This window comes from Papaver somniferum, chromosome 3 (assembly GCF_003573695.1).
Source record: "Papaver somniferum cultivar HN1 chromosome 3, ASM357369v1, whole genome shotgun sequence".
NCBI classification, from domain to species: Eukaryota; Viridiplantae; Streptophyta; class Magnoliopsida; order Ranunculales; family Papaveraceae; genus Papaver; species Papaver somniferum.
In genome coordinates this window covers 163,165,947-163,191,686 of record NC_039360.1, presented here as the reverse complement: position 1 = coordinate 163,191,686, position 25,740 = coordinate 163,165,947, and the positions used below count along the sequence as shown (strand labels likewise).

Here is a 25,740-nt window from a genome sequence, read left to right as displayed (position 1 = left end):
CCATTTGTGGGAGTGCAGCATCTTTAGGATGATTGAAGTATGAAGGCATCATTAGATGATTGGAGAATTGAAGCCTTATGAAGGATTGAAACATCTTCGGATGGGTGGCACCTACGGGTGAGTGAAGTATTGAAGTTCTTTTATGGAAGTGAAACATCTTCGGATAGTTGGCACCTATGGGTGAGTGAAGTATTGAAGTCCTTTAGTGGAATTGAAACATCTACGGATGATTGACACCTTTGGGTGATTGAAGGCATTAGAATATGAAGGCGTGGAAGGTGAATGTCGAGATTTCATGCCAAGGTGGAGAAATCAGATAATAGTGAAGTTGAAGTTTCCCTGGAAATCTTGCCAAGGTGGAGAATTGTTGGATATTGGCTTGATTTTTAGGAAACATCAGTGTGATTTCCTAAATCAGTTTTTACTGATTTTTGGAATGTGTTTAGACTTCTATCTAAACAAGGGTTTCCTATCTTAGCTAGTTTGGATTTTCTAAATTAGAGTAAAGCTTGGTTTCCTATTTGAAGTATTGTAAGCCTATAAATAAAGGCATAACCTTTAGGTTATAGGCATCTACATCATCTACATCAATATTGTCTAAACCATTAGGTTGTAGACATCTCCTCACAAAAAAGAGAAGTAATCTCTCCATTAGAAAGATGTAGATCCTCTCATAGCTTTGGGCTGGGGAGTTGGGAGAGAGTTTGAAGGTGAGTTGAGAATGTGAAGAAGAAGAACAGGTGTTGAGTGTCATGTGCATTGTGTATTCTCTGATATATGAATGAAGTGAATTTCTGCTGCTCGTGGACGTAGGCCACTGCCGAACCACGTAAATCTCTCTGTCTTGTGTGTTCTATGTGCATTAGCTTCCGTTGAATGTTTAGTTTTCGTTTCTGATGCCTGATCCTTTGAAGCCTTGAGGAACAATATGAACCTCTCATTACAACATATATAGCCAAGGATTTGTTCTTTTAAAGAAAATTAGGGTTTTTATCGAATATAATTTGCTTTTATTCTCAGCTAAAAACTTAAAGTTTATATTTCTCCTGAATCTGAAGTGAGAACAACGTGCAGAGATGTAGATGTAATGTTGGAACTTCTCACAGTAGGAGATGGAAGTCCTACGACAGGTAAACCAAACACTTTGAATCTTTCAAATATTTTCATAGGTTACTCGAGGGGAGCCTTTCCTCGGTGACATGAGAAATACTTCATCATTTCAATAAAAGCATAATAGGTGACAAACAGACAGCTTGCACATCGTATAACTAGTTATTTTAGATTGAGAAAAGACGATGCTAACACAGATATGCAGTTTGAAATATCCAAGCAAAACTGATCTTTTAACTCATTTTTGTTCTTGAATATACAAAATACGGAAAAGAACCAAAGTCCATCAAGCAAACTTGGAAAATGTCGTCTTTCTTCTCTAGATCTGTTTCTAAAAGGCTATGCTACGTATCTAATTAAATATATAATTGGATTATCTGAAAGTGAAAATGAAATCCATTTTGTGGAAATAAAAGTTAATTTTAAAGTCTTACACAGTATCGATTACGCTACACTCAACTCAATTTAGTTATACTATATATCTCTTTGGCACATAGTTGATCTTTTGCTGCCATGTTATGTTCTATCCTGCCTAATTTTGTGACTCACCTTCAACCTTATTTTTCGTCTGAAGTGCTTTTTGATTTTCAAGATTCTTTTCATTTTTTCCTGTGATGATTAATACAATTCTTATTCTTGGTAGTTTCATGGGTCATTTAAATTAGTTGAGATATAATTCCTTAATTAAATTCATGAAATTGTTTCTTTACATACCGGACTGTCTCCTCGCCCGCTAAATTCATCAGTAATATAACTTAATAACCCCAGCAGTGCCTCCGGATTTTTAAGTGTTTTTGCTGTATCATGGACTTACGTTTGAGTTCAATTTTTCTACAGGATCAAGGCCAAGCCAGAGCTCAGGCGGCATTCATATCATGAATTAATGGATGGGATTCCAACGTTGAATTTGTTTAATACAAAGAAACAACTGACAACTGACCCCCTAGCTTCGCAGTTAACAGATCAGCCACCACGTTCTTAGTCCCGTCTGGGTCTGATATCCCGGTCGATACATACATAAAGAAATATGTATACAATTGGCTTACCCTATGACTATAAACAAGTGACAGGGACAGTCGGTTAAGTATATCAGTTGTAGGATAATGGTTTCCAACCATGGCCATCTTTAGATACACAACAACCCGAATAATGAGGTTGTTGAAGCCAAGAAACAAAAGCCAAGAAATGACCCTAAATGTGGTATATCCTGAAGTACTATTACGAGGTAAGTTGGAATTGGGAAATAACTACATTGTAGTACACTAACACTAAAATGTATACTTTAATGAATCTAATCAGCAGTGTGATGGGAGAATTGCAGGTTGCTAAGAGGCGAATCAAAAAGGTAACCCAGACGGCACTAAAGACTATGAATATGCATTTTTGTGAACAAACTATTTGCTATTCTGTATGTAGCAGGCTGCTTAGGCTAAAGCTTCAGCTAAACCAATAATTAATTTTCACTATATTTGTTGTCTTTGGAGATTTCTTTACTTGAAATACAACAAGAAGTGCAGTATCAAATTTACCAATATACTTTTAACCATTTCCTATTAAGGTTTTTGACTAAAATGAATAGTTACGTTCGATACCACACACAGGAAAGACTCATATATACCTGCTGGGTGGCACTATCTGACATTAAACAATTTTCTAATTAAGTTTATAAAATCTTCACCATTTTAAATTTCAAAACACAGTCCATGTCTTTGAAACCACCTGTGTTAAAGGAGGTCTGGCCGCAGTTCATCGACAATACACCAAACATGATGACGTAAAAAATAGAAGAAAAATAATTAGATTGGTGGAGGTCGCTCAAGCTTATTTTTTAGGCATGAATCTTTTTAGCCAATGTATAACCACTGTAAAATTTTGATTTTTTCTTGCAAGCCCAAGTCAACATGTAGTTACGCCTATGACTACACCTCAAACATTAGGTGCATTATCCTTAAAATAGAAAAAGAATACCATATGGGGGTTTTCGTCATGGCAAGAACCCACATTCATACAAAATCAACACCCGTGCCATCACGGCACGGGTTAAGTCCTAGTCAACTAATATGGTACTCTAAGTTTCTCTTAGTTGTCAAACAAAGATACAAAATTATAGAATTATAACATCATACATATACTTATAACTTTCTATTAAGCATATTATCAAACATATGGGGTGCATTAATTTGATTGCTATCAATGGTATTATTTTTCATTACCAAAACAAGAGTATGAAGTATAAAATCAAAACATGATTTTTAATATAGTTTCTTGCATTTCTAATCTCAAGTATCATGTCTCGTATTTTCGACAAACATACACAATGATTCTGAAATTACCAAATCTCTCAAATTAAATATCCAAATAGGAAATTTCAAAAATTGGTTTTGAAGATAAGTTCATGATCTACAAGTTTCATGTTATACAAGAATCCAAAATATCAATACAAAGATCATAAAAAAGAATTCAACAAGGACTAAATTTCTGCTCGTCAGAAATTTTCAGATACATTGTGCAATTTTCTAAAATACTTTAAAATGCTTTTCGGATTCCAAAAGTTCTGAAATTTTACAGGGATGATCCTCATGACATCTATATACTCGATTAAAATTTCAAGACCCAATTCGTTTTCGTTGAAGAGATGCACATAAAACTCAATAACATGTCAAATACGTTCATGTATGTTCAGCAATAATTTTCTATGCTAAAAATTCATGAAAATATATCAATCTTTTCACAATCCTAGTGTATAACATAAAATTAATTCTAGGTATCAGGTTACTTAAAATCTTAAAAAATCATTTTCAATCGTCAAAGAAAAATTATACCGATTATAGTTCTATAAACGAAATAAAACCGTGATACTTATCGCGTTTCAGCAATCGTTTTCTTTTGATATATGTGGCAGAATTAACGTCTTAAATTTGTTGGAACAATTTCCGAATTATGCCTGCACAACAAATAAAATCAAACTCGAAACAAACAACATTATGGCTGAGTCGCGGACTAGGTCGCTATTTTTAAGACGTTTCGCGGCTCTGCCCAGGATTGTGCAAGCAGTTCTTCAATGACGGGTCGTCCCCAGGATAAAACAGCCGAGATCAATCTCTTACACAATCACTATAAAAAGATTTCAACAACTCTCCAGGTTCTTTTTAACACCAAAACATAAAAGAAAAATCTCTCTCTTATTATTTTTTCAACCAAAATTCTGATTTATAGTCAAGAGTTTCAAAACAATTAAATGTTCATGAAAATGTTATTATGATTGAGTTAACACCATTAAAAACCACAAAATGAAACTCTCAAAATTATAATGGTATAGTTAACACCATTAAAACTAAAAATATGAAATGGTCAAATTAATTATAACAAAAATTAATTTTCTTTCAATAATAGCTATAAAAAACATATTGATTGGGAATAAATTTATGTTTTGCAAATATATTCTCAACACACGATAGTATCTAAGAATCCCCTCAAATCTCATCAGTTCCAAACATTATCACATTGAGGGAAAATATTCCCACATATATGATGGTCCCATGCATGAAGAAGACAATTATGAATGAAGCCTTCGGAGTAAAGTAACCTGACAGTGCGTCAGCGGAAGTGTCAAAAATAATACTTGAAAGATCTTTCAGCGAACAGTTCTTTAATTTGGCGTTTGTGCCAAAGAATGGAAAGTTTAAGTGGCAGGACTATGAGAAACACTGAACATAGTGTAGTGATCACATTTAATTGTCTAAATGTAGATATGATTTAATTAGTTTGGCTTTATTTTCTTGCCAATAAGCTTCCTTGAAGTTTTCGTCTCCCTTTTATATCCTCTATGTCACGCATTCTCTCCCTTTATTCTTGCTGTAGGTGGAGAGCTAAAAACCCTTCAAATTAGCTTGTAAAAGTCCAAGAAGACGTATTCTTGTTGGTTTATTTATCTAGAATATGAACAATCATAAGCTCATATAAGGAATCGCTTACTTGTCAGCCTTTGATATACTCTATAGATGTGCTTCAATATCATCATCATCGCGTACAGATTTACCATGCGAGTGTTCTGATGGACAGAGAAGAATCAATAGGTTTCTAATGACGCCTTTATATTATTTTCATCATTCATTTTTAATCTTAGCATTTCATTTGAGCAACTAGTTGATAAACGTGCAATAGGAATTCAGAACATATTTTGCAAACCCAGTACTGGTATCTTTTACCCTCATTCAATAGCGGGCTTTATTCCTGATTCATATTTTAAACACAGTGGAGTTGTTCTCCTTTGTATAATTGTTAAAATTTATGCATTTTACTCTTGAGAAACCGTTTCTTCCTACCTTGACTGACATATGATTCTATTTATTTGAATAGCTTGGGTCCGAAGCTGGGTACGTAGCACTGATGTGGCACTCTCGGAGCTGGTAGTTTACCATGTTGGGTGCAATAATCAAAAACAAAGAAAAATCAAATAAGCAAAAGTTATTGATACTTAGCTCCTTTATAATGGAAGTGATTGCTTTGACGAAACGAACAAGCTCCCCGTATCTCCGCAACAGCAACAAGGCAAAATTTTGGAAAATAGAGTGAGTCACGTGTTCAACACGCTGTCCTTAAGACATTAGCGCCCGGCTACATTCAAGAGTGATGCTATAGCCCTCACAGGACGGATATCTCCAGGATAAAACACCCTAATACACCTACTACTAGCATATGTAGTAGATGCTCAACTTGAGCTTGGCAACTCCGAAAAAAACCGTTAAGGAAAATCGCGAATGCTTAAAAACCGCTATAAAATATTTTCCCTTAGGGGTCCCTCTAAAATATAGAGCAACCCCTTTCCCATAGATTTTACAAAAGTAGTGAAATGCTTTATATAATTGACAAATACAACTTAAGAAGAAAAACTCCCCGATGTGGGACTAAAAGGTTTATATAGTTTCTTAAAACTACTAAAAATTGGAAACTCCACGATGTGGGACTAAAAAGTTTCATTCACAAAATAAAATAATAAATTATAATTTTTTATTCAAAATTTAAAAAATTATTTTTTTATTAATCGTTTTCCAACAATCCCCACATGAATGAAAACTCAATAAAACATGAAAACACAGATAGATCTTGGTAAATAAACATCCCAACCTCACGATCCAAACAGACTGATCGTGCAAGTGTTGAAATCATACTAGTCATTTCTACGTCCTCTCCCTCACACAAAAGTGTGTTGACCCCAGGGTCATACTATGGATTGCATAAATCATAATAGTATTGAGAGCTTTCATCTTTAGTTCTCACATGGTGAGACTATAGGTATCTTTCACCAAAGTGAAAAAGCATGAACTAGTGAACCCTTAGTGACCTTTAGGTCCTAAGTTCCAATAATACCAAAACCATCAAAATGAAAATCACATAAAAAACGCAGGAAATACCATTTTAGGCAGAGGTGTCCATGAGGTCTTGAACCTTTGCTTAGTGAGATATTACCAGAATTACTTGCTAGAGACAGTGAACTATGTCTTGAACTTCTAGCATTTGATGTAATTCGTGATAACAACCACGGGTGATATCTCCAAGATTGCTGCCAAGCTCGTGCCGTTTTGTCCGTTTTGGCCCTGGACGTATCCTGTTTCTCAGAATGCTCTAGAGAATCAGCTCATATTCTCACAGGAAGCGACCCACTTCCTCATTCAGATAGGTGAGTTTCTATAAAGAGTGTTACTGCTACACCCCACTTCAATCTTAAATTGAAACTATAGAACTCATTATGACTTATTAAAAAGTCATCCTCCACATGCAGTCACACTATCACGTCTACACCATAGGGAAGGGGCAGAGAATGAAAATCTCTGATAGTGTTTACCTTTACCCACCACAAATTAGTTGTCTCATTCGAAACCTTGATCATGGGATCTCCAGTCAGCAAGGTTGAGTATCCTTCATGGCAAGTTTAATATATGAGCTTAAGCCCCAACCCCCTCGATGCATTTTTAACTATCTCTTTGTACAAACCTTTCGTCAAAGATTGCGCGATATTCTCCTTGGACTTTATCCAATCAATGGAAATAACGCCGATTGAGATTAGTTATTTCTTAGCTTTAACTATTATAGCTTGGCTAACACAATGTATAGATATAGCTGGCACAGGCCTATGCCAAAGAGGAATGTCTTCTAAAAAACATCTTAGGCACTCGGCCCCCTCTCATGCTTTATCTAACGCAATACTCTCAGATTCCATAATGAATTGAGCGATATGTTTGTTTGGAAATTTTCCAACAACAAACCCACATGTTAGAGTGAAACCATATCCACTCGTAGATACCTTTCATAAATCAAAAGAGTATTTTAGGTACCATAATACTCTACTCAGTGCATCTGAATTCTCTTGCTCTGGACTACAATTATATCCACTTAACTTACTCACAATATAGGCAATGTATGGACTCTTACAGTTCACTAAATTCATCAGACATCCTATAACTTTTGAGTATTCAAGTTAAGATACTCCACTACCCTTATTTTTCTTGAGACTACAAGAATAATCGTACGAAGTACAAGCAGGTTTACAATCAGACTGATTGTATCTCTTAAGCACAACTCAACATAATGAGAACGACTAAGACTTATAAATGTTTGATTATCTTCTAAACCTCATCCCTAAGATTACATCAAAAGGGCCCAAGTCTTTCAAGTCAATGTTCTCATTCAGTGCATGTTTTTAGTGGAATTGATCACATCTATGTTTGTATCAAGCATATCATCAACATACAAGCATACAATTACACAGACATCCTTAACAAGTTACTTGTAGACATACTTGTCAGATTCATTAATTTAAATCCACTATCCATTATCACATGATTAAATTTTCCATGTCACTGTTTACGTGCTTATTTGAAAACCATACAAAGATTTTTCAAATTACAAACTTTTTATTCACAACCTTTCACTACAAATTCTTCAGGTTGATCTATGTAAATTTCTTTACCTAATTCACGGTTTTAGAAAAAGCTGTCTTAACATCCATCTGATGTATCTCTACGTTCTTTATGGCAGCAATAACAATTAGTATCTCAACGGAAGTAATTTCCGTCACAATTGAATTAGAATCAAGGAAATCTACACCTTCTTTTAGTTTATAGCCTTTAGCTACCAACTTAGCTTAATATTTTTCCACAGTTTCATCTACCTATCGTTTCCTCTTAAAGACTCATTGACATCCCATGGTCTTACAACCTGGAGGTAAACTAACAAGCTCCCAAGTCTGGTTCCAACGGACTGAGTCCATTTCACTAAATGAAGCTTCTTACCAGAATGGGGTTTCAGTAGATATTAAGGCTTCTTTACAAGTCTGTGGCTCAGACTAAGCTAGGCATGTTATGAAGTCGGTTTCATAAGAAGTCTCAAGTCTAATTATTTTACTTCTCTTAGGCTCAACATCAACTTCATCTTCCTTTAAAATAAGTGTCATTTTTTTTTGATAGGTGAAGTGCCTTTTTTCTGTAAAGATACATAAGCAGAGTTCAATACATACAGGATGACAGACATTAAAGTTCAGTTGATAAACTAGTACGAGAGACATGTTACATGTTTAACGTGCAATCCTATTTCTCATACTCAATATAGAAAAGATAGAAACAAAACAGTCTACCATTTTTTGTAAGACTAAGAAAAAACTCTAATGAATGTTTATTGCACGAAAAAGAAAGATGACCACAACCACAGCATCAAAGATGGTGGTTCTAGCTAGTAAATAGCATTGTATATGTATAATAGGTGTAAATTTAACCATTAGACTCAAGACATCTGAACAATTGAACAAGGAAAGAAAAATAAAGAGCCATGACAAACACAACACCACAGTATTAACAAATTCACAACATGGGAAAATCACAAGTGAAGATGCATTTAACACAAATTCAATTGATTACTTTGGGGGTTCAGATTTACAATCTTCGGAACTAATAATATGTTAAATCGTCTAAAAAATCAAATATTCAATGAAAATCAAGCAAAAAATTACAAAACACACATCTTAAATTAACAAGTGAAGTTATCTAAGAAAACAGTCCAAATCAAGCTAAAAGTAAGGAAATACTCTACAAAACACATTTTAGTGAACTGTTTCATCATGCATTCAATTATTCTTGATACTCCAAACCCTAAAAAACTCCATATTTAGTGAACAAGAAAGAAAACAAACATTTGGAGAAGAGGCAAAAGGATAAAGTAGTCACCAAAATCTGAAAGTAGCTAGATCTAAGGGGGGTTTGCTATATCATGGCTTCCAAGTTCCTTCCTCTCCAGCAGCAACCCCTGTGAGATAAAACCAAAAGAGAAACAACCAGATCTGAAATAAGATGGGGGAATAAAGAGAATAAGAGATAAGGATAAGAAGGGATGAGATGAGATCACCTAAGATTCAAAATAATCAAGAGTTTCCATGAGCTTCATCTATTCTATCTATCTATCTATCTCTCCTGCAAAACAAAGACAACTGGAGAAGAAAAAGAGTAAAGTAAGGTTATTATTATTAAAAGAATGGTCAAAGTCAAATGTTACTACCTGTACGAAATTTTCCCGCCAATTTTTGAATTTCAAAAATTTGGACATGTGCCTTCCTTTTGTTGGCTTCTTTTTGGTCATGCGGATTGTGCTAGTTGTTGTTGTATTTTTAAATATTAACACTTGGTCACAAATTACAGACAGTAAATTTGAATTTGAATTTGAATTCCAGCTTCAATTACCTTGGGTGGGTCTTTTACTGGGCGCAACAAACCTATGTGTCTTTGGCCTGTGAGATGTTACGGATGTACTACTGCAGAATTTGAAGATTGTTAAGCACCACACTTCCAGATACCTTCAGATGCAGATTATGTGAAGCCCAACTTCGAATGGAGTCAGCTATTGCGCGAAGAAGTTCTTAGCAGCTGCCTCAACTCAATTAGCTAGCTAAGAATGAACCTTTAGATGCTGATGCTCAATGTGATTTCAAGGACAATGGATTTTGAGAAGGTGATTGTTGTGCCAATTCTGTCGTTTAGATTAGATTCCATTTAAATGAGGAAAAAAACAAAAAGACGTCCTTCCATTGGCCGTGATTCACCATATACTTCCACTTTGACCTTAGATCCTCATTGGTACGACCAGCATGGAAGACATCATGTCCATATTCCAACATTTCCTTCCATGGTTTCTTCTTATCATCTTTTACAAGATAATGAAAGGCTTCCTGCACAATTGGGAAATTAGGACAGTTTTTGAGTTTTGTTATAAGCATATCCCGCCAGAAACAAGTATAAGAAACTCAAACTGACCCTTAGCATATGTATTTCTTCAGGGTCCCAAGAATCTGGTAGCCTTTTCGAGGCCACTTCATCTACATAATCACAATCTTCTTCATCATCTTCACTATCATTTTCATCTTCGTGTTCTCCGGCCACTTCTGATTCACCGATTCCAGCATTTACAATCGGAACTTCGTTAGCCAATTCTGATTTACCTAGTCTGCGGACAGTGTATATAACACAGACTTTCTTAGGCCATTCGAGAAATTGACAGTGCAAATGAACATATAGAGAGAGATCAAGTTCCAGGCAGACCACATTCTTTATTAGTTTGAACATGTACCTGTAATCAAAAGACAGCTTACGCCCATTGACATCGAGGCCGCGGTCTCCAATTTCATCCATCAATTTCCGAGCCGCTACCACAGACGGAAAATCAACGAATGCGATTCCACAGCAGAAAGTAGTATTCTTTTTCGGCATCACTCGGATATTGGGAAGGGGCCTCCACTCTGCCTAAAATTAAAAGCAAATTAAACTTAATGATGAAAAATCAAAACAAAAACATGTACTTTTAGAGAATAAACACAGACAAATTCCTATAAGCATAGGTAAAAAAGCAGAATACCAAATTCAAACGAGTCAAGTCAAAAATAAGAGAAGAAAACTCAGAGTTGGAAGTTTATAGATGTTACTAGGATCCGATAAATCATTTCCTCTGTTGCCTCTTTTGGCAAGCCCTTCACCACAATGGTAGAAGTTGGAGTCTACAACAAGTGAAAAAACGGAAATCCAATTGATATGCATTTCAGTGTAAATAACAAAAGTTTTACAAAAGTAATAACGATGTATGTCATACCACAAGACCACTGCAAGCTCGAGGAGACCTTGATCTCTGGCGACGGTTATCATGTGCAGAAGAATGAGAACTTTCACACCTCCTAAGTGTATGCAAACTTTAATCTCGAAAAGCAAAACCGAAGAAAAGTTTTGTTAACAGACTGACACAAGTAATTCAGAAAACTTTAGTCTATCTTTGCGTAATTTCATATTGGCAAAATGAATTAGTTTTTTTTATTCTGTTCAGCGCAAATTCATGTCAGTTTTACCTACTAGCTCATGTTCTATAAGGTCGGATGAAATCTAAGATTGTATCATCATTAATTTTAAATGGGAGCAGAACATACCACAACTAATAAATATGAGACTAGAGATGTGACCAACAACCAATCAAACATTTGGCTTCGAATTGTTGGCTCACCACATTGAAAAGCACAGACACCTCGTGTAATACAATCAAACGATACAATCATACAATACAGAACTTAGGCTGCTGGTCATGTATGTCTGCAACAACAAGTAACTGATGTCCAAATAAATATTACGGTGACGAAATTGAGGTCAAATAATAGTATGAAGAGAGATTTATACATACCCCCTTGCCTTATCTTTCATTAATTTTGCCCTCTTCTTCTTGTTTCTCTTATAATTCCCCTTGTTTGTCATGTCTATCTCTACAGGAAACAGAAAATTACTTACTTTTAATCACAAACAACTACAAGAATCACGAAACAAAGAGAAATATTACAAACAACAAGTAGTGTTTTATACTACAAAGATCTAAAATTGCAGCTAGGGTTTCACAAAAAAAAAATCCCCAACAAGAACCTAATTGATTTTTTATTGAAGCAGAACCTAATTGATGAATCTAATCCAAACCCATATTAGGAAAACGGATCAAATAACAAAACAACATAATGAATTTCCATCTTTTATACTAATAATGGAAGCTTAATTATACAATTGCGGGGAAATGAGATACATACAGAGAATAATGAAGAAGTAGAGTGTGAATCTGAAATCTAAGCTGAGCTTCCTCTCCTCCTCTTTTCTCTTCCTTGTCTAACTCTCTATGGATCATAATTTCTTCCATTAAATTCTAATTTCTAATAACCAGAGGCCAAAAAAAAAAAATTATCCTTTTTTGGTATGATCAAATTCTGAGATCGAATTGGGGTTTTAGCCATAAAAGGCAAAACCGCGCCATTTCTTTTTCCTTTTATCTGTTACTGTGAATTGTGTGGTTCATATTCTCCCTCTCAAGGTTTTTACCTCGCATCTCAAATCCTTCACTGTTTTTTTGTATTTACTTTTACTTTTTACTAATAAAAATCATCACGAACCAGCAGCAGCTCAAGTGGTTCCTTGTTCGAGTCTATCAATCAAGGGATCATGTTCCGTGTGAATTATCCCTCTCTTCCGCATATGGACTAGATTTTGATTTTGATTTGCTACTTTCTAGTCATAATATAGAATTGCAATCATTTCTTATTATATCACATATGAGGGTCTTCATTTACTTCCATGTCAATTTCGAGTTTCTAAAGATATACAGTCACCTAATCGTTGACGTAAGTTATACCTAAGCGTATTATAGCACCTAAAAAATAGTTGTACATATTAAACTTGACAGCACCTAGCCTTAATATGAACTTTAAATCCCAACATGTAAAAATAAAGAACTCTCATACAAACAGCTCATCAAGCTATACCATACCTGCATTTGAGGAATTTCTTCCATCACTGGCGGTTCTATACTTGATTTGTTTTGATTGCCCTTAATTGAAATTGATCATTGTTGCTTTTGTTGCCCTCGCACAAAGTAAAATAGAGGTTACTTTTTGTTTTCCACAAATTTCCAAATTAAACTGTAAAGATAGAATATAGGAGAAAAAAAAGGAAAAAGGAACTTACCAGGGGCTGAAATACCCCGGCTGGCTACTAGCACTTGCCCTTCATTATCCTTGAACTCTGGTGCTTGTTTAACTCGCACGAGTAGGTCCACTGCGGAGGAAATAAAAATGACGAATTATGCCAAGGACAAAGTTGGTATGTACAGTTTTGAAATTACATATTCATACACACTTTAAGAGCTTAACCGGTTAAACCAGTTGCATGTCAATACCTGTCCTGGACAAAATTGCTCACATATTGCAGCTCTATTTCGCAGCTAACCACCTGATGCATCGGCCAACCCGGCCCAACAGGCACGTCGGCCCGCCAGGGAGCAGCGGCCCGCCAGGGCACAGAGACTGAAGCCTCTGTCCTGGAGACCACTGTTCTGGAGAACTTTGTACCTGGAGACCTCTGTTCTGGAGACCTATGTACCTGGAGGCCTTTGTGCCGAGAGACCTTCAACCAGGAGATTCAATCAAAGCTTAATCAAGACCCACCTCCTTATCTGCATCATTATTAAACCCATTGTTAAGATTACAAGCTCCAAATGTTCACTGGAAGACATATATGACATTCAACCTAACTACTACTGGAAGTCTATTGTGATACTCCCATGACGATGATATTTATAATTCTCGCCTAAATAAAAAAAGAAACTAGCACAATGAATCAAGATACGTGAAAGTGATACTGTAGAATTGCGAAAATAAAACAAATTTGGGCATCGAGAAACTGACCCCATCATTAAGATAGCTGGCAATGTTCCCAAACAGAATTGTGTTTGTCCTAACAGCCGCTTCTTCATCCACCTGTACGACTAACAAAATGTAAGCTACAACAAAGACAAACCTAAGATATACCAAGAGGAAGCAAACTTAGCTTATCATATCACATCTATAATGAGTTAGTAGTTTACTTGAAACTTCAAAAGATACTTCAGCAAAGATCCCGCAATAGTTCGCAGAGACAGCTGCATAAAGTATCAAATTTGCACTCGACTATAAGTAGGACTATAAGAAATTGTTAAGTGTACTAAACTCGGTGAAAGGTTTAGCAGATTTCAGTTAATAACCCTTAAACCTAGGCAGCACCTCTATAGTTCAACCATACCATCAGATATAAGACTAGTATTGCGCTACCTCATGCCAACAAAAAAAAAGTAGATTGTCCATACCTAGGGTGCCAAGCTGAGAATTGACTTTAGTGCCAGTTCCCGAAGAATAACAGGTGTATCAGAAAACCCAGTGGCAACGTGAGAATAAACCTAATGGAAAGCAACATTAACATGTAACTATCAAATTAATTCCCGCTCCAGATGAAGAGTTTCCCTTTTGCTAATAAAGTTAAAATTAACCACGCACTTGTTCATCTACAACTTGAGAAGATAATGACTCTCCATACTGATCGATATGTTGCAGAAGGCCAACTCTAATAGTCGGTCATTCGAGGCAGATAGTTTCACTAAAGTTGGCAATATCTGTGAAAAAAGAAGGAAGCCTCAGAACCATCAACAGTATATTAAAATAGATAAACACAGGACAAAAACAGAGACAGGTAAAAAGAGAGGTGATCTTTGCTAACAAAGAATCATAGAATACGAGGGTAGTTGGAAAAAAAAATGACCTTCGCAGTGAAATCTTCAGGAGACAACCATGAAGCCAAGTACAAAATTGCACTCTGATGCTTGTTTAACTCACACGAGTAGGTCCACTGCGGGGAAAATAAAAATGACGAATTATGCCAAGGACAAAGTTGGTCTGTATGGTTTTGAAATTACATATTCATACACACTTTACGACCTTAATCGGTTAAACCAGTTGCATGTCAATACCTGTCCTGGACAAAACTGCTCACATATTGCAGCTCTATTTCCCAGCTAACCACCTGACGCATTGGCCAACCCGGCCAACGGCACACCAGGCACATCGGCCCGCCAGGACGCAGCGGCCAACCAGGCAATCGGCCTGACAGGGCGCAGCGGCCCACCAGGCACAGAGACCGAAGCCTCTGTCCTGGAGACCTCTGTTCTGGAGACCTTTGTACCTGGAAACTTTTGTGCCGGGAGACCTTGGACCAGGAGATTCAATTAAAAGCTTAATCAAGACTCGCCTCCTTGTCTGCATCATTATTAAACCCAATGTTAAGATTACAAGCTCCAATTGTTCACTGGAAGACATATATGATATTTAACCTAACTACTACCGAAAGTCAAGTGTGATCCTTCTGTAATCATGATATTTATAATTCTCGCCTAAATAGAAAAGAATCTAGCACAATGAATCAAGATAACTGAAAGTGAGACTGTAGAACTGTAAAATTAAACATAGTAGGGCATCGAGAGACCATGGTTTTACTCTTTTGGCAATCTGTTATGATAGTTTACAATTTTTAGCAGTTGACAATGTGATCACCTCTTTTACAGCAGAAATTTTCAACTATCCGACACGTCAAACCATAGAGAGGTTGGAATCGTAAAGTACATAAAAATACAAATGTTTCTGTACTCAAAGAAACAGACAACTGACCTCCATTAAATGGCTAAAAGCATTGTCATTTAACAAATCCAACGTCTTCCACACAGCAACATTTTGTACCAGGTTCCCTTTCATCTCCTGTATTTTCTCCATGACAGGCAAGAATGATATTCATCAACTCTTTATCTTCTCCCACTGATAACTTCTCCCACTGTAATATCAGCATCTCTGAGGGGAAAAGCACACAACAAAGACAGTAAGAGTTTACTTAGATTATAATATAATTGAATCATTGAGTGTTAACTCTGCAGTGAACACATGATATGCAAACATGCTTTCCAAACCATTGCCTCTATCTACTCAGTCGACAGAGTCAAAAGGCATGCTCTCTGACTAGAAGCTAGTTTAGAATGTTCTCTTCTCAAGCAGTAATTGCAATAAGATCGCTTAAGTAAATTAAACAAATGCAAACTCTTAATATAACCAGTAAATACCACATTGAAAATCCAAAATCCTAAGACATATACTACGGTGCTAAGATGAAGATCACTAAAGTTTGAGGAACACAACAAGCCCACATTGAAAATTATGTTGGTCCAGGGAGAAAGATAACATGATAGCAACAACACAATCAACAATATAAAAGGCAATATCAGGTCTAACAAAGCCAGAAAGACCAAAATCAATAAGTTTTACTGTGGCATCCTCATGCCTCAACAGGAAATAGTTTTAAGAGTTAGGATTTTCCATACAAACTCTGCAACTATACAGAAAACAAAAGGAAAAAATCAAACTATATAAATATAAATCATAGGGGAAAACATCGTTCCATTGTGAAAAAAAAGCTTCACTTATAAGTGGCGTTTTTTATAGATATGATAAAACTTGTTTCCAAAAACCTCCTGGAACTTGTTTTCACAACATATATAAAAAAAATTCAACTCATAATGCTCAATTTCAAGGTTCAAGTACTAAGTACTAAAACTAATTTCAGAATTTATCAGAATTCTGAAACAGTGAGTGAGTTAATCAGAATTTCAACAAACATGTGGACAGTTGATGTGAAACAGACTCAAACTCTTTATTCGCTCTACTGGCTAAACTATGTGAACCGTCAATTTCACAGAATTGAAACATTTGCCTCCAAAAAGGAGTGATATAGGCGTAAGTATGTGAACAGAGTTAGTTCTGGAATTCACAAATAAGCAACATCTTGATATGCCATCCCTTTGGTTGGTTGCTTAAATTTGGAAACATTCCTCGTGAAAAGATTACACATAGACAAGATTTGAGGGGTCTTTTGAAGGGAATCAAGAACATTTGAATATAATATTGGATTTACATATGAAAGTTCAGCTACATTTTATTTCACACATACTCAACCAAATAATTACACTTACATTTGATGCGTCTTCTAATCCACCATATACATCTTTAAGTTTTAAATTATTGCTGTTTCATGAGTTTTTAACCGGAAAATGGGGACTAGAGTTAGTGTATCAACTTCATTTCTTATCAACATCTATGAAACCTTCGTAGTGAAACCAAGCATTCTCTGCTCTTTTGACCCTTATATGCTTATTATAAAATTGGCATGAACCAAGGTATGTAGCAACCTAACTTCTTCTAAAATGTTGTTCTATCTTAATTTTTTACACTGAACTTCAGGTACGTTGCATTTCTTGTTTGCAAGAGAATCATTATTTGTCTATCAAAAAATTTACACTGAATTTCAGGTATGGTTTGTGCATCAAGCTCCTCCTCCAATTCCATAGGTATGAGTTCCATGACTTTCAATGTGGCCATGGCTTTAAGAGTTACACTGTTAACTGTTCCAGGTCTACCTAAAACGAGAGCATTCTCTCATTAATTAAATAACACAGATAATCAACATCTTCTTCACTATTTTAAAATCAATTATTTGTTTTTTTATTGTATTATTCATTCGAGTGTTTCTAAGGACCTTATTTTATAGTTATTATTCATTCGAACTCAAAAACATTCAGTGTTGATAAAGCCAGTGACTTGAATGGTAACTCTATTCTGTACATATGCAAATTGCTAATACTTTCAGAATCTTCCTTTGGACAAAAGAAGCAGCGCCTACCAAGGCGGGATAATCTTGAAAGACATCTAAAAAGAAGGCTAACACAGATTTGAAGTATTTCAAGTGCAAAACTGCAGTTATTGAGGGCATTTTGTTTCATGACACAACTGATCTATCATTCAGGAAAATAGCTAACTAGTGAAAAGACATAAACAGATTAAGAGTGCAAAATTGATTGGAGACTATAATAAAATGAAAAAGAGAACAATACCAAAGTAGCGACGTTCATTTGCAGCCTTAGCTTCGTCGAGCATCTTGTGAAGATCAACTTGAAGCTGAGCATCCCATTTGACCAACTGATTTACGAATAGAGCTCCAAGTCCCACTCCCAGTACATGCTCCCATGGATCTAAAATGAAAATGAGAAATTGTAGAAATCAGATGAAAATGAAGAAAGAGGAGGAAGAATTGATAGGGAAATGAGGAAATTAGTTAGGGTTAAACGATAAGACAACATATGCCTTATTTAAGGAAGTTTACAAAGGGCATCTGAGTACATGTGTGTACCCAACCCACTACTTAAGTAAAAAGTATCAGCTAGGTCCATACCAAGTTTAAAGAAGTAAGGATAACTACATGCTTAGAACTACAATTCACCAAAACAGCAGAGAAGTGAACAAAAACACATTCATAATCTTCTTACTTCTCTGTGAAATAGTTAACACCTACTAGGTGGAGGCTTCCCATCTGGCGTGTTTACTGTAAGATCCTAAGCTTAACTGTATTTTTTGCCTCCTCAGCAGTTTTAGGGGATGAAGGAGATTGAAAGATGGATTCTATGGTTGCTGCTGGTGCCTTAATTTCCGGCCTAAAACCCTCACCAGTTGCAGCTACATCATACTCCTCCATTTATCCTGTCCAAACCATATCATTAACAAAATGAAAAAATGTATCACAACTAACCACCTAAAGATCAAACACGAGTAGTAAGAAATTGTCTAACAACCATCAAACCCTAATTCCCCCAGAAAATATAAAATTCAAACCAAAATCGACAATGCAATTCACTAAGCATCACCCTAACATCAGCTATAAGTACAAACTGGATTATAAGAAGCGGAATAAGAAGTGGTTTTGTGGGCTAAGATTTTTATCGCAGAATTCAAAGTCATTTGGTTTTTAAGAAGTTCTATAGGAAAAATGACACGGGCGATTAGTAATCTACCACCTGATCGAAGAAAAATTAGGCAGAAAACGTAGGATGGAGGTTTTGTTATACTATGAAAACCCTAGAATAAGAAGACAAAATCTGCTAAAATCTTAGAAGAATAGCAAAATAATGATGAAAATCACAAATAAATCACGAGAAAGAAATAAACCTTGGATTTTCTTTGCTTCAGAAATCAGATCGTTTCTTCAATCGGTGGCGATGATTTCTTCAATTTAGGGCACAATTTCTTCAGAAGAATTTTGACTTTTGAGTTCAGAGTTAGACAGTGAAGATAGATTTGCAGAGATAGGTGGTGGTGCTGATTAGCGGAAGACGGTGGAGATGGAGTTGCGGAGATTGAAGACTGAGATTTAGGTTCATAAAGGGGTTTTTTCATTTGGGTAGTAAGGTTTTGAGTAGGGGTGACCCGCAACCAAACCGTCAAAGTTGCGGATTTGGGAATTCAAACCGTGACCGGCCCAATTATTCGCGGATTTTCCCTATACGGATCAGCGGATTTTGCGGGCCGGTTACGGATTAACCGCGGATTTGAGATTATTTGTGTTCAACCAAATTTACTGCACCAGGTGTGTTGTCAATGCGAGAAAGAGACACCTCGAACATGTGAAGTTCAGGCATATTCTCTTTGGCACCTGTTGTTTGTCACCTTAGAACCACCCCTGAAGGTGTTTGTTGATCTTGTTGTTATTTTCTTGAGATTATGTAGTATCGTCGGAACTCAGTCTGCATATTGTTTGCAGGTAATGAATTGGATGGAAAAACAATCACCGACGAGAATGATGGATATCGGCCCAACTATACCATCCATGTACCTAGACAACAGTATCGAAAGTAACCACAGTTACGGACTTGATCTCTTTACACAGGACTCCGACGCTTACATGAAGTGGCTAGACACGAAAGAAGTAGCATCAATTGTTTACCTTTCATTTGGAAGTTTGGCTTCATTAAGTGAAGATCAGATGGAAGAAATATGCTGGGCATTAAAGAATTGCAACTACAATTTCTTATGGGTGGTCAGGGAACCGGAGGATGAAAAGCTTCCTGTGAAGTTCGTCGAGGAGACTTTACCTCTACCTCTGAATGCATGTGGATGGAATTCTACATTTACCTCAGAAAAGTAAATGTAGTAGTATATATGCGATTGAAAAATCTCCTACGGTGCGGTTAATCCGCGGATTTAAGATTGCACCCGCAACCGTAACCGCACCGCGTGCGGATTTCAGATTGCACTTGTGTCTGGTCCATAACTCTAGCGGATTGGTTTTTACCCGCAAATTTACGGACGGATACGGATAAAAACCGCGGTTACGGTTTTTATGCTCAGCCCTAATTTTGAGTGTGCTAGAGTGAAATGCTCTAGCCGGGACGTTTTATTCATTGGGTGAGCCCCATGGTGAGAAAGCCCAAAGATTCGATTAGTAATGCCACAGAGAAAGGCACCCAGCCACCCGCCCACCGTTTGGTAATTCATGTCTATAACTATAAAAAGCAACCAGCCGGTTAGACATCTTTTTACTCCGTTATTTATCTAGTTCTGACTGGAATTGAAGGTCTAAAGTGCAAAACCGAATTTTTAAAGAAAAGCCTAGACAACTGTACACGCTTTGTTATGGTAAAATCAGCCTGAAATATTTTATGGATTCTTACACGTGATATTTTTCTATGATATGTAAGGTTTTAGATGAGCCATTATTTGTCTAGTTCTGACTGGAATTAAAGGTCTAAAGAGAAAATCGAATTTATAAAGAAAGGCCTAGACAGTTGTACACGCTTTGTTATCGTAAAATCGACCTGAAATATTTTATGGATTCTTACATGTGATATTTTTCTATGATTTGTAAGGTGTCAAATGAGCCATTATTTGTCTAGTTCGGACTAGATTTGAAGGTCTAAACAGCAAAACCGAATTTTCAAAGAAAAGCCTAGACAGCAATACACGCTTTGTTATCGTAAAATCGGCCTGAAATATTTTATGGATTCTTAGACTTGATATTGTTCTATGACCTGTAAGGTTTAAAATGAGACTTTATTTTTCTAGTTCTGACTGGAATTGAATTCTAAAGAGCAAAACTGAATTTTTAAGGAAAAGCCTAGACAGCTGTACACGCTTTGTTATAGTAAAATCGTCCTGAAACATTTTATGGATTCTTACACGTGATATTGTTCTATGATCTGTAAGGTTTAAAATGAGCCATTATTTTTCTAGTTCTGACTGGAATTGAAGGTCTAAAGAGCCAAACTGAATTTTTAAGGAAAAGCCTAGACAGCTGTACACGCTTTGTTTTCGTAAAATCGGCCTAAAATATTTTATGTATTCTTACACGTGATATTGTTATATTATCTGTAAGGTTTCAAATTAGCCATTATCTGTCTAGTTCTGACTGAATTGAAGGTCTAAAACCTAGGAATTTTTAAAGAAAAACCTAGGAAGTTGTACACGCTTTGTTATCGTAAAATCGCCCTGAAATATTTTATGGATACTTACACGTGATATTTTTCTATTATCAGTCCAGTTTTGACATGAATTGAAGGAATAAAGAGCAAAAACCGAATTTTTAAAGAAAACCCTAGACAGATGTACACGCTTTGTTATGGGTTCTTACACGTGATATTTTTCTATGATATGTAAGGTTTCAAATGAGCCATTATTTGTCTAGTTTCGACTGGAATTGAAGGCCTAAAGAGGAAAACCGAATTTTTAAAGAAAAGCCTAGACAGCTGTACACGCTTTGTTATCGTAAAATCGGCCTGAAATATTTTATGAATTCTTACACGTGATATTTTTCTATGATCTGTAAGGTCTCAAATGAGCCATTATTTGACTAGTTCCGACTGGAATTGAAGGTCTAAAGAGCAAAACCGAATTTTTAAAGAAAAGCTTAGACTGCTATACACGCTTTGTTATCGTAAAATCGACCTAAAATATTTTATGGATTCTTACACGTGATACTGTTCTATGATATGTAAGGTTTCAAATGAGCCATTCTCTGTCTAGTTCTGACTAGATTGAAGGTCTAAAGAGCAAAACCGAATTTTTAAAGAAAAGCCTAGACAACTGTACACGCTTTGTTATCGTAAAATCGGCCTGAAATATTTTATAGATTCTTACACGTGATATTTTTCTATGATCTGTAAGGTCTCAAATGAGCCATTATTTGTCTAGTTCCGACTGGAATTGAAGGTCTAAAGGGAAAAATCGAATTTTTAAAGAAAAGCTTAGACAGCTGTACACGCTTTGTTATCGTAAAATCGGCCTGAAATATTTTATGGATTCTTACACGTGATATTTTTCTATTATCTGTAAGGTTTCAAATGAGCCATTATCTGTCTAGTTGATGAGTGCTAAAAAGTGCATATTTATATATATTTTTCTTGGAAATTAACTCATCTTTGGTGCCCTAATTCTCCATTTTAACCCATATTCTGTATTTTCATTGTTTTCAAAAATAAATATTTTTATTAATTAATTTTGCATTTTTAGGTACCAAATAAAGTTTGGATGAATTGCGGAGCGGAAAAGAGCAGAAAAGTGATGGAAGCCAAGAGGAATCACACAAGGAAGCCGAGAAGAATGTTGTGCGCAAGACCAAAAGGCTAGAAGTGGGCTTGAAGAGGAAGAATTGTTCTTAAAGAAGATATGATCTTGGCATACCCAAGGCCCAAAAACCCTCACCCAAATCCATTTCCTATATCCATACCCGTTTCCCTTTCTAGCCATCAGATTGGATCATCTCAGCATCCAACGGTCGCTTCCCGCTTCCTTCCATCTCGCCGTTAGATCGATCCATCATCTTCGCATCCAACGTCTCATCCTCGATGTTCATCAACAATTGATAAACCCACTCAACACCCTAGCATCTAGGTTTATAACCCAAAACCAAACAAACCCAATCCATTTTCCATCGATCCATCTCCTTCTTTCCCTTTCTCTTCCTCTACAGACGCCATACCACCACCATTTCCACCACCTGCTCCGCCACCAACTCTCTGTCACCACCTCAACCATCATCATAACCACCACGTCCATCAAAGGAACCTAATCCCATCATTTTCCCTTCTCCTTAGCCACCTATTTTCTCAATTTCTGCACGTTTTCTATCAGAAACCCTAGCGTGTAAAATTGGGAAATTAGGTCGAAATTGAGAAGCAATTGAAGCGTGGGGAGCATCAGGAGAAGAATTGGAAGCATGGGTGAGAGTTATCATTCGTTTTCAGAGAGTTGGTAAGGAGTAATTTTAAAACCCTAATTTACTGTTTATTTGGGGATTTTTGGGATTGAGCTTGCATGCACAAATTGAAGGCATGGGTTGCATCAGGAGAGGAAATAAAGGCATGGGTGAAGAGTTATAATTGCTATCAGTGATTAGGTAAAACCTAATTTTGATTTTCTCCAAACCCTAATTTCACTGTTTTGGGGAAGAGGGTGTTAACCCTAATTTTGGATTTGTGTATAAATAGGGATGATGGGTATGTGTTAGAGGTATGCCTGGGCTAGCCAGTGCTTCACCCAAGAGGACTGGAATAGCCAGTGCCTCAAGGGTTAGTTCTTAGTTTAAATTGTTTTGTAAATTTCAGTTCATTTTAGAATTTAATTTCAGTTCATGTTCTAAATTAATATGCTAGGGTTTAGATGAAACCCTTAATCACATGTTAAGATAATTCAAGTTCATATTATTGTTCTTATAATGCTTCATAGCTTTAGGGATGCTAGTTAGCTACATTGATCAAATGAACCTGTGATAAGCTGTACTGTAAGAAGACAGTTTATGCTAGGGGGAATTAGTGAAGTTGGTTGATAAGTTATCCATTTGAGATCCCACCATAGAATAAGAACTGTGCTTAATTGAGAAAGGAATGAGAGTTAGCTAATTGAACCAAATTAGCCTGTGATAGGTTGTGCTGTAAGAAGACAGCATATGCTAGGGGTGAGTTAGGAAGATTAACTGATAAATCATTCTTTGTAGTTTTCTCTGGAAAGAAACAAGAACATAATTTGAATAAATATTTCCTTAGCATAGGATTAAGAAGGTGGATTCAAGACCCTAGTAGTGTTACCACAACTGTTTACTTTGATCTTCTTTGCTTCTTTTATTCAATGCACTCTTTCCATCACTGCCACTGTTTTACTTTGTTTCTTTGGCTCTTTACTTCACTGCCTTAGGCTCATTGACTTTGTCTCTTTACTTCACTGCCTTGAACTTAGAGAGTAGCTTAGGAGAATTTCAATACACACCCTAATCCCTGTGGATTCGACCCGTATTTGCACACTCACTACAACAGACCCTGTGCACTTGCAGGTATCAGTTTGTGACTCTTTTAGAGAGCCACCAAGTTTTTGGCGCCGCTGCCGGGGACTTGGCATTGTGTGGTTGCTGTTTTTCCTTGCTTTCTTTTGCTGCTATTCCCTTGCATATCTTGCATTTAGTATAATCATTTAGTGTAAGCATTTATCTCATCATAACTTGCATTCATTACTGCATATTCATCTTTGCATTGCATACTCATTGCATCTTGCTGTCCTGATTGCATATCATATTTGCATATTAGTCATCTTTACATTCTTGCAGTCAATCTTGCGTTACAGTTCTTGTTCACTGCCTTTCTTTGTTGTCCTTGACATTTTTGTTGAGTGACCAGGTATTGTGACTTTCTGTGAGGCTGAGAACAAACCTCTGGTGATGTTGTGCTGCTGTGAAGCCCAAATGGTGCTGTTGCTGTTACCTGTGGTGCTGCAGCAGAGCTGCTGTTGCTGAAGTTGTTGCCCCTGCTGTTGTTGGTGTGACCTTGCCACAAACTGACCTGGTGTTGCTGCTGTTTCCTGCCAGGCCAAGCCTATTACTGCTGCTGAGTTGATCTTGTGTTGTTGTCTGCTGCTGCTGTAACTAGACCAAAACACAACTGGGCTACACAAGCTTAGGATGATCCAAAGCCCAACTGGGCTTTTGCAACCAAACTGAACAGCTGGGCTATGCTTAAGCAAGTAAGCCTAAACCCATTAAGAGAACCCAAACTGTGGGCTTCCATTTTTCTTGTGGGTTTGTAATATTAAACCCAACATTTGGGCTTATATTTTCTGTTGGGTTTGTAATTAATTTCTTGTGGGCTTGTTTGTTTAATTTCTTGTGGGCTTGTGGTTTTAGATTGATTTGGGCCTGTTGTTTTAATTAAAGAAAACTGAACTTTTGAAAGCCCAGTTGGGCCTCATACTTTAGTTAGTAGCTAGCCAAAGCCCAACTAAATTTCTGGGACTGTGGGCTTAACATCCATTTGAAAACTAAACATTTACACTGTGGGCTTGACCCAAAAACAGAAAACGTTTTCAAAGCCCAGTTGGGCCTCGACCTTTGGCTATTTAAGAGCCCAAATTTCAAATTGTTACCTGGGCTTGTTTCTGAACTGTGGGCCTGAACCAAAGTTCGAGTGGGCCAAAATTTCAAAATTCCAAAAACCAACAGTGAGCTTTATTCACCAGCAGTGGACCTGTTTTTCAAAAACGTAGCTGGGCTTCGCAAAACCCAACAGTGGGCTTGGTCTCCTTATCCCATTAAAAACCAAATGTTTTTCTCCCATAAAAACCAAAGTTTTCCAAATGTTTCCCTAAAAACCAAAAATTTTCTTTTTCCCATCAAAACCAAATGTCTCCCGACAAAACCAAATTTTTCCCAAAAAGTCCAATCCCATTAAAAACCAAATTTTCTTGTATAAAATCTAGTAGATAGTTTCTTAGTTAAATCTTTTGTTTCTTTTGTATATATAGTGCTAATCCAATATGATCTCGGCTAAAAAAATGTTGGATTTTTGCCTTGAATAACGGAGTTCTAATCTTGCTTTCGCCGAAATCGGGTATTCTCTTTCCTTTTTCTCTACTCA

The 25,740-nt window shown here is 36.4% G+C and overlaps 1 protein-coding gene across 7 annotated transcripts; it reads right to left on the bottom strand.

Annotated features, from left to right (window-relative positions):
* Window positions 1–8,974: 8,974 nt before the first annotated feature.
* LOC113357910 lies at window positions 8,975–19,234 on the bottom strand. 7 transcript variants are annotated; one of them, XR_003363984.1, is made up of 18 exons: window positions 19,016–19,233; window positions 18,340–18,550; window positions 17,908–18,045; window positions 15,641–15,817; window positions 14,947–15,232; window positions 14,739–14,825; window positions 14,477–14,592; window positions 14,290–14,379; window positions 14,032–14,085; window positions 13,853–13,924; window positions 13,345–13,620; window positions 12,937–13,223; window positions 11,815–11,893; window positions 11,567–11,742; window positions 11,239–11,335; window positions 11,075–11,146; window positions 10,723–10,895; window positions 10,523–10,599 (listed from the first exon to the last, which is right to left on the bottom strand). XR_003363984.1 is itself a non-coding variant. In XM_026601409.1 (8 exons), the coding sequence occupies exons 1-6, from the start codon at window positions 11,643–11,645 to the stop codon at window positions 10,133–10,135; spliced, it is 729 nt and encodes a 242-aa protein (XP_026457194.1). In that variant the 5' UTR covers window positions 11,646–11,726; the 3' UTR covers window positions 8,975–9,408; window positions 9,508–9,589; window positions 9,658–10,132. The 7 variants fall into 7 exon arrangements, 1 of the variants encoding a protein (XP_026457194.1); XR_003363981.1 differs by having other exon boundaries at window positions 11,567–11,726; window positions 19,016–19,232; XR_003363982.1 differs by having other exon boundaries at window positions 11,567–11,726; window positions 18,366–18,550; window positions 19,016–19,232.
* Between the last annotated feature and the right edge of the window lie 6,506 nt (window positions 19,235–25,740).